The 15,099-nt window shown below is 45.9% G+C and overlaps 1 protein-coding gene across 1 annotated transcript in view; it reads left to right on the plus strand.

Annotated features, from left to right (window-relative positions):
* Positions 1-15,099, plus strand: part of LOC119168610 (neprilysin-1) — a 638,470-nt gene that overhangs the window by 29,332 nt on the left and 594,039 nt on the right. The window contains exons 2-3 of the mRNA XM_037420008.2: positions 11,384-11,466; positions 11,527-11,633. Coding sequence (XP_037275905.2) covers positions 11,387-11,466; positions 11,527-11,633 — 187 coding nt within the window. The 5' untranslated portion in view covers positions 11,384-11,386. The remainder of the gene's footprint in view (positions 1-11,383; positions 11,467-11,526; positions 11,634-15,099) is intronic.

Consider the following 15,099-nt stretch of genomic DNA (forward strand, 5'->3'; position numbering starts at 1 on the left):
CGTGGTGCATTTCGTGGGTGTGATATACAACACGACCGAGCCCGTTGCAGGAAAGCGCGATCCGTATCACACACGCGACAAGTAGAGTAGAATAAGGAATGATAACCTACTTGCGAAAGAATCCAGCGCTGATTTCTGTCCTAAGTCGGACTGAAATATATATTCGATAGGCCTACCCTTCTCGGCCGCCATGTTGACCTTCCCAACTCTTGCTGTCGTGTGTTGGTCGTGACTATGTTGAAGCCAGAGATTCAATTCAATTCAGCTTTATTTCAGGTATACCCTGAGGAGACCGAGGCTAAAGGCTTCGATCGCCTGACGGTGGCCTCTGCCCCCCGGAGTTCGGAGCAGTTACACAATACACAAAGCAAACAGTAACGCCAAAAATCACACATATACAAAAATAATTTATGTACAAAAAGGAGCGGGAATGAAACGCTAGGTCAGTAGTGATTGTACAGTGTTACATAAATACTAAGCTACAAAGCCATAATGTTTACAGAAAAAATTACAGAAACGTAGAACACATATGAATTTACTGGAAGCAGATAGAGAGCAACTAAAAATAGTATACAAGCACTTAATCACCGACTTCAGTGGTAATGAGGTGTGTCTTGAATTTATGTTTCATTTCTTGCGGAATTAGTCCAGCAGACAATGCCTTTATATTTGTTCAGGAAACGTGCAATTTGGTAATGTAATGTTTGCTTTCCGTAATTCGTCCTCACTTTAGGCAATCAACGCTGAATATTCCTGAACTTATATCTGTCTGTTTCAGTGTAACTGTTTTCTTTAAAGACATTATTACTGTGTATATACTTCATTAATTTAAGCAAGTATATCTGGTTGGGCTTTAATATGCTGTGCTTTATGAACATTTCTCGTGTGCGTAAGTCGCGTATGTCTCCCATATCATTTTCAAATATACGCAGCACTCTTTTTTGTAAAACTAACAACCTTTTGTAATTGGTGTCCGTAGTTGTTCCCCCAACTATAGTGCAGTATGTCAGTTTTGAATACACTAATGAATAGTAAAGTTGTCTTTTTAACCACAGTGGTAAAAAAGAACCAATTCTCCGAATGCAACCAATGGTTTTGGCTATGTCTGCTGTCAAGTGTGAAATGTGTGTATTCCACGTCATGTTTTTGTGGAACTAGACTCCTAAAAATTTCTGTTCCTTTGTTCGTGTAATTTATGTGGATCCATATTTATTTACTATGTCACCTACATTCCGCATATTTGGTGGTGCAAATAATATGTACCGAGTCTTATTCGCATTTAACTGTAACTTATTAGGATGAAGCCATATGGTTAATTCTTCAAGATTGGAGTTTGTCATGGTTTCTAACAGGTTCATTTCTTTTGCGGTAAAGAATACGATGGTGTCATCTGCATACATTACGATGTCTTGCTTAATACCCATAGCCGCTATGTCATTGATATACAGCAGGAATAAAGTTGGCTCGAGTATCGAGCATTGTAGTACTCCTGTTGTGACATTTAATCGACTGGATGAAAAGTTATTTATTGCTGTAAATTGGCACCGATGACGTAAATAATCTGTCATGAGTTCTAGTGGAATGCCGCTTATCCCGTAGTGTTGAAGCTTCAACAACAGCACTTCGTGGTGGACAGAATCGAAGGCATTTCGTAAGTCTAAAAATAATCCTTGGGTGAATTACTTTGGCTCGATTGCTTCAATAATTTTTTCTTTTACATGAAGCAGTGCCTGCTCTGTGGATTTTTCTTTTAAAAACCCATACTGGGAGCTAGATATGATGTTGTGTTTGTGTAGAAACTTTGTCAGTCTCTCATTTGTGGCCCATTCAAATATTTTTGAAAATAGTGGTGAGACATAATAGGTCTATAATTGGCGACCTGATTTTTATTGCCTCCTTTGTAGATCAGAGTCACCCTTGCAATCTTTACGGAATCTGGGAATATGCCTTTTTCAAACATCAAGTTCATTATGTAAGCCAGAATCGGTGCTATGGTACTAGCGACATGCTTGACTGGTTCCGCTTTTATTTCATCGTATCTCGCTGAGACGTCATTTGACAGTGTGCAGAGCAGTAGTTCCACCTCTAGCGTAGTAATTGCCTAAAAAATATAGCGTTTGATAAAGAATTAATAGCCTGCAATGACAACTCACTATCTACATTTGCATTAACATGTTTCCCCGCATTCACGAAATATTCATTTACTGTGTCAACCAAAGCTTCACCTGTTACGAAGAGATCATTAATCAGTAGTTCTTGAAGAACCATTGGTGTTGTAATCCTCCCGGCGATTTCATTGACTGATCGCCACACTTTCTTCGTATTTCTTTGGCAATGCGCGAATAGATTTTGATAGTAGTGATCCTTTGCCTTTTTAAGGTCTGAGTTAAGCTTGTTTCGCACCTTCTTGTACTCTGAAAAAAGTTCAGGGATTCTTCAAACCACAAAAGCATGATACTTTTTGTTTTTTATTTTATTCTGTGGTGTAGAGCATGAGTAACCCAAGGTTTTCTTATCACTTCTTTTGGTGTCTTGCAAAGCTTTAGAGGGAATCAATTTTCATAGCAGCGTTTGAATTCAAACGAAAACATGTCGTATGCTGTGTTTGGATCGCTCTGTAATTATACACTGGACCACTGAGTAGACTGAATCATTTCATGGAAAGTATCGATAGATCTACTGTTTATTGGCCTGAACAACTTAGCGATTTTAGTTTTCTTCGAGAAAGTTTTAGTCATGATGCAATACTGCGGTAGGTGATCACTCATGTCACAGGTAATCACGCCTGAGCTGAGTTGCTCTCTTTTTACATTGGTAACGCAGACGTTTATGCAGCTTGTGTTGTTTACCCCTATGCGCGTTGGCACGTCAATGACGTTTTGCGAGTCATAAGCATCAATTAAATTCTTGAAATCAGCAGCATATGTTTCATTACTCGTTGTGTGAATGTTTCTATTGCCTACGATAAAGAAAGAATTGCTTTGAGATGCAAAAAAGTTCAGGAGATTTTTTATGTAGTTGAAAAAATAACGGTTTAAGCCAGTTGGTCGCCTATAAGTAGCAGCCAGCTGAAATTGTGTTGTGCAAAGCGTAAGGCATTCTGTGTTTGGATTTGAAACAGTGTAATCATCTATGACGTCACAGCTGTAACCTTCTTTGAGGTATATTGCCAAACCACCACCCCTTTCTTCTAATCTGTCGAGTCGTTCGCACGTGTAAGCACCAAGAAAGGGAGAAATTTCGTTTTTCGTGAGCCAGGTTTCAGAAAACACAACAGCGTTGAACTGAGTTCATAGTGGTTCCAAGTATGTCTGCAGCTATCACGTTTGTTTCTAACGCTTCTTGTGTTCAAATGAAAGAATAAGAAGCCCGATTGCTGTGCCTGGTGAGTTGCCTTATATGTTTGCGGTGATTGTACCACGCAACCATCCATGGCCATTTTTTTGGTGATCTTATAATTCTTAAACCATCTTTGCGATCTCACCTTGACTCACAATTCGCATGACCTTACTGTGCTCATCTTTCCGGGCAAGTATGTTTCTTACGGCTGTCCATACGAATTTCCAACCGAGTTCACGCTTTTTAGTGAGTGTAGCGGCATGCAACTGCTTGTTCTGTCGAGATAAATGTTCATTGACATATATTGGTATTTTTGTGTCTCTTTGGCCAATATCCTTTCCGGAAATTCTCCCTTCTTTAGCTTTCATATGTACTTTGTCCTTCATAGAGCGTCTTACAAAGCGTACAACGATGTTTTTTTTTCTGGGTCCTTAGTAGGCACGTGATGACATACATCAATGTCGTCTTCAGGAATTTCCACACTAAAAAATTGGCATATCTTATGTACGGCAGTCAACGGGTCCGGCTAGTGCGACACACCCTTTATCTCGAGGCTGCTGCCCCTTTGATATTGCTTCATTTCCTGAATCTGAAGTTTTAATTGCTTATTTTCTGCTTCTAGTTTTTTATTCGTGGCAGTAATGTCCTTCATCTCAGTGCGAAGTTCCTTTATTTCCTTAGTGAGTTCTTTCCCTTCATCGCAGGTGTCACTGCAGTAGTGAATTTATTGTTCCCTCTCAATTTGATACGCAGCTTTCGTTTGAAAACATCCTAAGTGGCAGCAAACTCACTTTATTTATCCCTGTCCCTCCAATCCTTACTCATTTCTACAGATTCAAAATTGAAATCAGTTCACGTGCAAGTCACTCAGGTTCAAAAGTAGCACGTATAAACACAACGCAGAAGGCTCGGCAGCAGCGCAATTCTAGATCTAAACTATTACATGTAAAACTTTCAAAAGTTCTTACGTGCAAGACTGCAGTGAAATTTTTAGCCCTTTTGTCGCTTCTTTGCGTTGCTGCCGAACTGATGCGAGGCCGCCGATGATGCGGTAATTGTAACCGACGATGTGAGCAGCCGCGCCACCTCTCGGAGCGTCCTCAGGCACGTGTCGATGACTAGTGGTAATCCTTTTACACAGTTGATATTGCAACCAGTTCGGGAGGATGCGCACGGCGCCTTCCGTTTGGGTCAGCCCCAGGCATGGTACTTTTCTGCAAGATTGCAGTGAAATTTTTAGTCCTTTTGTCGCTTCTTTGCGCTGCTTCCGAAAGATTCACAGCGCAGCGTGGTGACGTGTCGAGACTTGTTCCAGACTTCATGAGTGCAGCGAAACGTAAAAGCAGCAGCCCACGCTCATCCAAGCGTACGCACAAGTACCACGTCGTAATACCTAGATCGTCGAATCCACGCGGCCGTGGTCGAGCACTCCGAGCGTGACGCAACGCGAACCGTCGCCAGCAAAACACAGGGAAAGACTGAGCCAGCAGAGGAGGAGAAGGACGGCTAGTCACCTTGGCAACGCTTTTCGCACTGCCTGCCATCCCCGGGTGGTTCATTCGTTTGGAGCGTGTTTGGAGACTAAGTGGTTTGCGCGCAGCACATTTCCCTCTTTGTTTGCTCCTCAGCGGTCTATCCGTTCATCGCGCGCGCCTATTGGGCTCCGTTACTCCTTTTTCGGGTAACTTTGCCTTAGAGTGTACCTTTTGAATATAACCCAGTGTTTCATTTCATTCTAATTTATTTCCCCTTTTATCTACCATATGTTGTTGCATTGTGACAGACTTCCTACCTAGCGCTTTTAGGTGGCTCCAAAATATTCTAGGCGTGGCCTTCTTTTTGCTAGTCTCTGTCAATCAGCGTTCACTTTCACTTTTGCCTTGACCAATGTCTGCACAGTGGTTTTATTCTCTTTATTCTCTAAGTATATTCTCCATATTTGGTTGACTTCATTCTGTGACCACTTCTCCCTTTTGCCTTTCTGTGCTCCCGTGATGCCTTACGTCGCTTCTCGGTCGCTTCCCGGATTTCTGTGTTCCACCAATTTTACGGCTTTTCCTGTTTTTTCAGCAAATCGTTTTATTATCTCATTTCACCACTCTCGTCATTACATTCAACACAGCTCACTATGCGTACGATGTTTGCCCTGTAGTTTTCCTACTTCGTCCTCCACTCTTGTGGCTATATTTGTTATTTGTGTGTCATTTGTATAACAGTTTCCAAACTATAACTTAATGTTCCTAATATTAGTTTTATATCCTATTTTTAGTGAATGTTATGCATTGGGATCACTAAATCCTTCCTCGTTTATTCTATTCTCTCTATGTTTGCCATAGATTGCCTCCGTGATAAGACAGCAATCAGTACTCGACTGTATGTGTCCGACTTCCCATGTGATCTGCCCGTCACACTTAGGCCCCGCGTTAACTATCTCAAGACAATGTTGCTCGCAGAAATCAAGCAATAACCTGTCATATGTGTGTGAATATCCGATCGAGGTCTTGTATGTGAGCCTTCATGTCCCCTAGAAGGATTATTTCGGCCCCATGACCAAATTCTTTGATGTCGGTGCGTATTCAATTCACTAATTCTTTTCCTTGCGGTTATTCCCCGTCTACAAGTAAGCGACACCTAGCCACGCTTTCTTTACCCCTACTGTGCCCGAAACCCAGAGGTGCTCTGAACAAGTTTGCATTTTTATCGTTGTGTCACGCCGGCGATGCCACGCCAGGCGCCGATCTACCTGGAGGCGCGCGCTGTGCTGGGTTGCTATGACGCATGGGCGTTCGAGCGAGTCCTGCATCCCTCCGTCACGAAGAGAGGTAGACGTGGTGCTGTCTGGGTAACGTCGTCGGCGCAAAATGCAGCATGTCGCATTTCGTGCTGGTTACCGCTTGGCCGCGCCGAGAGGCGCTGGTAGCGCCGGTCGCGCCTGGCGTCAGACTATAGAGTGCTCGCGTTTTGCTAGCGTGGCGTCGCTGCGCCTAGCGTGCGCGCGCGACAACGTTACGTTGCCGTATATTGGACCCTTCATAAGTCGCTCACCGGCATTTCGCTAGCTTCACATATGCGACTTTTGTTGTTACGTGACGTAAATGAATGACGAAGGTATATATGACTGGTGCAAACATGATAATCATGACCTGCGTGTAAGGTATGAACATGAAAACATACTACGCTCATGATGCGCTCACGGCCGTTTCGCTCGCTCGATATATAGCAAATTTGGTATAACGTGACATGAATAGACGACGAAGGTAAATGACACGTCCAAATATGGTAATCATATATATATGTGTCATATAAAACATGACTACATGCTACACTCATAGCATGCTCGCGGCCATTTCACATATACGAAATTTGGTATCAGGTGACGTGAATAGAGGATGTAAGTAATTGAAAGGTACAAACATAATAATCATGACATGGAAGTCATATACGCAATAATTTACCTCCGCATCGTGACGTTGTGCGGACTTTAAAAGTGACATATCAACCGTCCTCATTCGTGTTTGGCATATCATTGATTCCCACTGTACGTGGGATCTGCCAATTTTTACGAGCCTATTTTCTCTTTCTTTTCCTCCGTTCTGGGTGCTGGTGCCCTACCGTTCTCGCCATCGGCTGCTCCTTTGTTCACCTTTGCTAGAGCCTCCTCGGCTGACCTAAGCTTTTCCCCTATCGCCTTCCTTTTTTCTCGCTCTGTCGCCAACGCGGTTTCTAGCTCGGCGATTCTCATCAGCAGTTAACTCTGCGCAACCATAACTTTCCCCACTTTTCCCCTGGACCTCACATCGCCTACACCAGGCGTCAGTATGCTCTACCCGGACGTCCGCACGAGCCTCCATTTTCTGACCGACCCCGCATCCTGAACATTTTACAGTCTTTTTAATCACGTCTTTTTGACACCACATTGCCCTGCTGAATTTTCCCTCTTCATAATTACAAAACGCGATGTACGACTAACCTTGCCCTAAGTAAAAAAGTCTAAGCTCTACTACAAATATACGTGGTCAGTGTGCGGGCACCCCCGCCACGGGGTGGCAGCAGAAGAAAAAACCACACAAAGAAGAAAAAACTAGGTGACTGACCCCCCTTTCCCCAAAAGCCTTACAATGTAGTAAGTACTCTAAAGATTTACACTGCTACCTATTAATTATCAGAAAGCAAGCCAGAAACATGCAAAAACATTTATCTGCACAGTATATTTGGAGCCCTCGAAAAACACGTCCATCTGCCATGCCAGTACGAACAAAGAGACCAGGAAAACTGTGGACAGCGCCCTCAGGGGGTAGGGCCGCGGTTCACCGACCTGACAGACATTATCCGACGCGACCCGGTAACGACGACGACTATTTATCCACTGCACCATTTTTCGATAATGACGGAAGACTTTCCGCTGATATTGCTGTAATTGTCTGCAATCACCAAGTAACCGCTCTCCTGGATACCGGCGCCGACACTCAGTTATGAGTGGGGAAGACGTGGCTGCTCTTCGAAAGGTGACGACCCCAAAGAATGGTCTCCAGCTGCGTACGACGGATGGTCAGCTGATGACACCAGTTGGCAGATGCGCTGCCAAAGTGCATATTGGTGACTCTAACTTTTGTCATGCTACAAGAATGCTCGAGGCAGGTCATATCTGAACGAACTTTCTGAGAGAATAGGGGGCTGCCAGGACAACACCGACTAAATTACAAGGCCGGAAGGCTGCCGCAGTGACGTCAGAGGGTGGAGGCCCAGTTACCCAACTGAGCATGCTCAGTAAGACTTTTTTTCCACATCTTTTATTCGGCCCAATCAAGCCGCAGCAGCTGCGAGAGCGGGAGCGTTTGTTCTCCTAAAACGCGAACGAAACACCGGCTTTCCGCAGCGTTCGCGGCGTAACTGGGCCTCCACCCTCTGACGTCACTGCGGCAGCCTTTCGGCCTTGGAATTTAGTCGGTGTTGGCCAGGAGCGTTAGAGAACTGCTGGTGACATTTTCATGTGACATGAACTCGCCCGAAAACAAAACCTGGAGTGTCATGCTGCGTGTATCCGACAATTCCTTCACGGTGCCACCCCTTTTCAGTGTGCTAGTTACTGTGGTGAGCGACAGCCACTGAATGGCCCTCGTAATTGTCGAAGGCGATGTATCCTCCTACTGTATCGTAAAGTATGCGTCACCCGCGGCCTCATGAAACTGAAAGAGCCCGCTAAGGCTCCACTGACGAGTTTCAGTCAGAAATACCTGTACTTCATAAACGAGAGCGTTGTCGACCAAGCAACGACAATTTGTAACGCTTCTAAAATTGGATAGCTAGCATTGCAACCACAATCGACATTTCAAGAAAATGAGGGTGCATTTGAAAACTAGTTCCGAGACCTGGCGTGGCTTTTTGGTAGAATACTTCTATGCCAAGCACAATTCAGGGGTTCGATTCCTGTTAGGACCTGCGTATTTATTCTCTGCATAGGTCTGGTACAGGTGGCCGATGTCAGCCTTTTCTTAACACTCACGCGTTAGAATTACCCATGTCTGTTCTTGCCTTCCCTGGAGCTGTTCTTGCCTTTCCAGGGTTTTTACTGCGAGGCACACTGCGAAAAGTGATCGCGTTTTTTTTTTGTTGCGCGTACACGCCTCACAGTAAAAAGAGCTTTTGCCATATGATCCCGCTCGTTTCAAGACTGTAAAACGTAGTATTGCCCTGCATTGCTTTCAAACCGCGTAGCGCAGGTTGTGCCCGCCCATCATGCAGGTCAGCCTATGGTTTAAAATTGGCAGACTCGATAAGCCTGGCTTTTCTCAGGTATTGCTGCATACCATTGCATAACCTGAGTTACGGAAGCTAAATATCAGCACTCAGGAAGATCACTCGAAAGAAAGGGAGCGTGCTAAACCACAGGTCTAGCGTTAATTGCACAAGCTTAACTATATAACCTCAAGAAGGCGGTCACTATGTCGGCGATTCATGTTGCGTTTTCCACTCTGAATAAACTGGCACCCCTGTGGCCACAAATTTTTCGTAGGCCCGTGTGCTCAGGTTTGAGTGCACGTGTAAGAACACCAAGAGGTCGAAATTTCCGGAGTCCTTCACTACGGCGTCTGTCATATTCATGTGGTGGTAGTAGGACGGTAAACGCCAGATATAAATCATTGAATGACATCGGACAAACCGGACAGTGTATTGAAGACCGCCTCAGGGAGCATGCGAATAGTAGTGGTAAGAATGATGGTGCGTGTCTTCCTGCGCACGTCAGGTCTCTCTCGTGTGTGCAACGTTTTGAGCAAGCTAGGTTTATCGAATAAAGCAGAAACCAAACAGCAGAACTGCTAGAGGCGTATTGTATAAAAAGTAATTGGTCAGCTTGTGTCAATGACACGTCTATTGTACTCTTTCAATCGGAGGGGTCCTTCTTTATTCAACTCCTCATGTGACGACATATGTGTGTGGTAAATCTTGCCCTCTACTGCGCATGGGTGGTATATCTTACCTCTTTTTTAGACTGCACTGGCAATAAACAATTGGTAGTTTGGCGCCCGTCTGTCCCTTTCTCCCCCCCCCCCTTTTTTTCGTGTTCCTATTATATCGCCAGTCACAAAGTGTTCAGTAAACCATTTCGCAGATGTATACCTTCAGAATTTGGTTATCGTCTTTTTTTTTAAATGCTCATATAGTATTCGATGCACATGACAAACATGGTACCATGGTATGAATTATTCTGTGATTTAATAGAACTATTAGTTGTTAAGCTGGTTTGCTTTTGCGTTATGCTAATGTATTATTCCTTGCTGTAGCTGCATTATATCACGAGCACCCAGGCTAAAAAAGACGTCACAATGTGGGGCTCAAGAATCATTTGCAATCGAGGTCTTTTTATCATGACTGAGGTCTGCAAGAAAAAAAAAAGGTCTAGCGTTTCCATAGCTGCGGTTGCTGCCTGGGTAAGTCGATGTGATAAAAAAAAAATGAGACCCTATAGGTAGCCAAAGCTCAAGTTTGTGGAGCGACGACAACGTTGCGCCTGGCCCTAGCGGCAAGCTCCGGAAAACTTGAGGAGAGGCACGGGCGAGGTATTGCGTGCGAAACACGCGCAATACGTTCTGCAGTCTGTGCGGGAACTGAGATGCTCGCTGTACGAAGTTGCTTTTCCGCGATAGAAGAAGCGGCTGCACAGAAGCGTCTACGAGGTCGTAAGTATTGTTGGGTTGTGGGCTGCCACAACAATGCGGACAACACCGAGGGATGCCTTCACGTGTAAAGCTGTGTCAGTTTCCCAGCAAGTCACAGCAGGCGAACAGAGCCGTGTTCGCGAGAGATGGAGCAAGCAGTACACGAGAGCCGGAAAAAAAAACCGGGGCAAGCACTTCAACTCGACCCGATGTGGTGAAACTCTAGCTTGCTGCTTCGCGGCGAGGTCAGCGGGTCATGCTGCCTTGGCACGGAGAACGTGATTCGAAAACTTCTCGGACATTTCAGTGCCACGACCGCATAACCTTAGTTTTTATTAATTCTTTAGCACGCCGCAAACGTTTGCACATGGCAGTACATGGCTGCTACTGCTAGATACCACATCAAAACAACAATTATATGGTTTCCATAAACGTCAACACAACACACCGATAGAGTACGCGGCTTCATGTTGGCAGAATGAGACTTACCTCAAGGCATACGTCGTACCCGGTATTATCACGGAAGACCTGAGAAATGCATTTCACTGTGACTAAAGCGTCCTTGTCTTCCGTCTTCTGTTCCACACCATAAACGTGACTAACGAAGTTCACTCCTTTTGTTAGATTCGCTTTTCGGAAGTGCTTGTCCAACTCAGAGATCTTTATGAAGCCGCACTGCAGGTGGTACATTGTGAGGTGACTGAAATGCAGTACGCGCTCTCTGCACGAGCATGTGAGCGAGCGGCAGCGCATTGGCGGGAAGAGAAAACGCGCGATATACATCTAAAATTTCTACTTTTCTACCAAAGATGGCGCTGCCTGTCTAGAGTCGCAGCGCCACTGTGCGTTGCTTTGGCTTCCTATATAACGGCGAAAACGGCACGCAGGTGATGGCAGCACAGGAAGTGGCGGGGCCCAGTGACGCTTCTCTGCCAGGTTATGGAAACATGCAGATTGCTCTACCTTCAAGGTAAGCGTGCCCACTGTCGGCAAGGCCTTATCCTGCTGACCACTTCTGTTTGTTCTCCAGCAATCGAAGCCGCAACAGTGCAATGCGTTGGGTAGCCCTGGCAGGCGGCGTCGCCTTTGTCCTGGTCATCATGGCTTTCCCGGCGGTCATGATCGCCCTTTCGGAAGGTACCTATGGTTACTGATATGTGCATGCTGTGCGAATTTCCTCAGAAAATAGAGCTTTTATTCGTTGTATAAATAGAATGAGGGGCCAGGGTTTTGTGTGTAAAAATGCCGTATGTCAGAATATTTTGGGTAGGAAAGTGCTTTTTCATGAAGGTAGAGTGGGCTCGACAGAGGCGTACTGTTTTTTTTTGTGTTACGTAGCACTAAAATTTGTTGAAAGTGCTAACTTTCGAACACAGACCAACAATGAGTTGTTGGTAAAAGCACGCGTACAATGGCTGATTTTGTCTTCTGAAGAAGATGTTGGCACGCGCGAGAGCGAAAGTAAAAAGACGAAGGAAAACAAGACGACCGCTGGCAACCAAGGAAAGGGGTAGTGGGTTAAATTATATTTTCCGTAAACTTTACATACTGCACAGGTATTGATTGCCATGTGTGTTGATTGTTTTTTGTTTACGTATTCGAGTTATGCCCACGAAAGCTGCTAGCAACACGATGCAGACCGCGTTGCAATTTCGAGGAAGCTTCATGGTTGTCTGTGATTATTTTGTTACGATTACATGCACTGCGCAAAATATCAAGTTTATTCCAAATATTAGGCAAGCACCAGTAATAACGCTATACACTTGGAAGCTGCGTCTACAAATGTTGACGCACCTTACCGCCGACTAGAATAGCGACGGCTGACGCTCTGTTTCCTATTATCGTCGTACAGTTTCCGTTCCTGGCCCGAAGTCCAGCCAAATAAAGTGTTTTATCTCGCACGCTCTGACTACTACCTTTGTCAACGTCAAGACCTCCATGACATAAGCTGAACTCATGCTCTGGATGACCCCTTCCAGCCCAAGTCAGAAAAAAGACATCGCGACGCCAACCCCCAGCAGCAAACAAGCCATCGGCAACAAGGTATACGGCCAGAGCAGGAATTTCTGCCTGAAAATACCCGTCAAACCAAGACCTTGACTTCGACCACGTTGACAATGACAGCCCTTGTGCCACCAGCACCGAATTTCTTCCGGAAACGCAAGGAGCTGCCAACTTTCCGTGCATATCACTCAAGGCCCGGAAACTTGGCTTGAAACATATGAGCGGGTCACAAGCCATTAATAACTGGAGCATCGAAGACACTCTGTGCCACGTCTACTTCTACCTGGCAGACGCAGGAAGATCTGGTTTGAGAACCGGCAGTCCTCACTTGAAACCTGATATCACTTTCGCAGCGCATTTCTGCATACGTTTACAAGCGCCGCCCGCAGGGACAGGGCCGGTTCTTTGCTGGAGACCCTAGGGCAGCTACCAAAAGAGAACGTCACTATCTTCACAAAAGAGATGACTCGACTTTTGCTCCAGGTCAACGCTGCGTCGTCTGAAAACAAAAAAAATCACAGCATATCCACGGAGTGAATCATGATGAGGTGGGCGAAGCATCCATCCATCCATCCATCTGTCCGTGCATGCACCCATGCGTTCGATAGCGTTCGAGAATGCAGACGGCGTGCGGGTACCACCAACGAGACGCTAGCCAAGAAAGCCGAGGGCAAGCGTCTTCAGCGCGCCCGCCGCTCTGCTTCGTCCACGCCCCAGCAATGATCCTCCAAGTACGGCGACTATCCCGGAGACTGAAAGAGGTGCTCGTTCTCCACGTACCAAGGCACAGATTACGCAGCAGTCAATCTGAGAGCAGCGGTACAGCGCCATCTAAAATATTCTCACTCAACTGCAGTGTGTACGTACTTCTAGAGACTATGAGTCTGTTATACTGTTCGGGAGATACTGCCTTGTTTTCTTCTTCGTCACTGCTTTTCTTGGTTACGCGTGACGCATGACAAGATTAGACTAAGAGGAACTTCGCCCCTAAATGTAAATCTGCTCAGGCAGCGTGCTAAAGATAAACTGTTTCCAGGACTTCTCCGCAAGCCACTCATCAGGCTGGTCGTCGGATTTCTCGCCGAGGATACAAGTATTAAAAAGACAGCTGATATACGAACGAAACAGTACAACCACTTTCCGCTCTCCGCAGCCTATTGCGAAAAGGACTTACTGGCCACCGACGACTTGACTGAAACCAATACTGTAACAATACTGATTGTTGGCCTTGTTGGTGCCTGTAAAACTGGCTCAGCTGTACTCGAGAACTGCTCGGGGGGGGGGGGGTGGAGGCGAGCCAACAGGGATGCTGCAAGAAACATGGCACGATGTACGGAAATGTCCCAAAGGTGTTGTTTATGACATTATCTTTTCTTGTAGCAACTCGTAAATCGTAACTACCGGGTGCTGTAATAATGAACGGGTTAGGGAGCATGAATTAAACTTAATGAAAGATGGCTTGGCGCATTTGCCTATGCATTGTAAAGCCTGCGGGTGTGTACCACGTTTTAACGAGTTTAAGATTACCCCGCCACGGTGGTCTAGTGGCTAAGGTACTCGGCTGCTGACCCGCAGGGCGCGGGTTCGAATCCCGGCTGCAGCGGCTGCATTTCCGATGGAGGCGGAGATGTTGTAGGCCCGTGTGCTCAGATTTGGGTGCACGTTAAAGAACCCCAGGTGGTCTAAATTTCCGGAGCCCTCCACTACGGCGTCTCTCATAATCATATAGTGGTTTTGGGACGTTAAACCCCACATATCAATCAATCAATCAATCAATCAATCAATCAATCAATCAATCAATCAATCAACGAGTTTAAGATTCTAGGTAGAAGTAGGCATAAAACTGCGCGTGTGTTGATGGAAGCCTATTACATTAAAAAGAAAAGTGAAAGTTGTATCAGCTAACCATCGGTGACGTTGTACTTATCGGAGAAGAGATTGTTTGATAGCTGGATAGCGTAAGACTGTGTGAAGACTGCGCATGTCTGTATGTTGTTACTTAAGTCTGGATTTGCGCCCGGTCTGCTTTAGTTGGAAGTGCCACTTGTGCTTGTCTGTTTCTTTACTTTGTGTGTGTGTTACTTGCGGCCAAAGCAAGACTGACACCATCCGAGCAATTGCGCGGGAAGTGCTGCGCAAGTTGCAACGTTTGCCGCAGTCTCAAGTATATTCGATCGCCGACATTATCCGCGGGGAAGTTCAGCGATCGCTCATAATTTCCGAACTATCGTAGCCACAGCCGAAAGCCATGAGCTATGCTGCTGCAGTCCACTGTTCAGTTTCTTCTCCGCGACAAGGTCCAGACACCACATCATCGCAGTTACGTCGCCAGACACCCCCACCGCCGCCACCATCACCTACGCCATACCATGTTCCTGTCGGCCAGTGCTATATACGCACCAAAGAAAACTGACATTTGACGCGCTCCTGAAAAGCGCCTTCTCTGCTACCACTGTAGGGAGGTCGGCCACACTTACCACCACTGCCAGTGCCGAGAGTGGGGTGAACGCCCGCACGACGTCGGCGACGGCTTCGCAGGAGTGCATTCGGTGAACACTCCAAGGACCATGCCGATCATCATCGCCAGGCCGATCCGTGT

This window comes from Rhipicephalus microplus, chromosome 3, assembly GCF_043290135.1.
Source record: "Rhipicephalus microplus isolate Deutch F79 chromosome 3, USDA_Rmic, whole genome shotgun sequence".
NCBI lineage: Eukaryota > Metazoa > Arthropoda > Arachnida > Ixodida > Ixodidae > Rhipicephalus > Rhipicephalus microplus.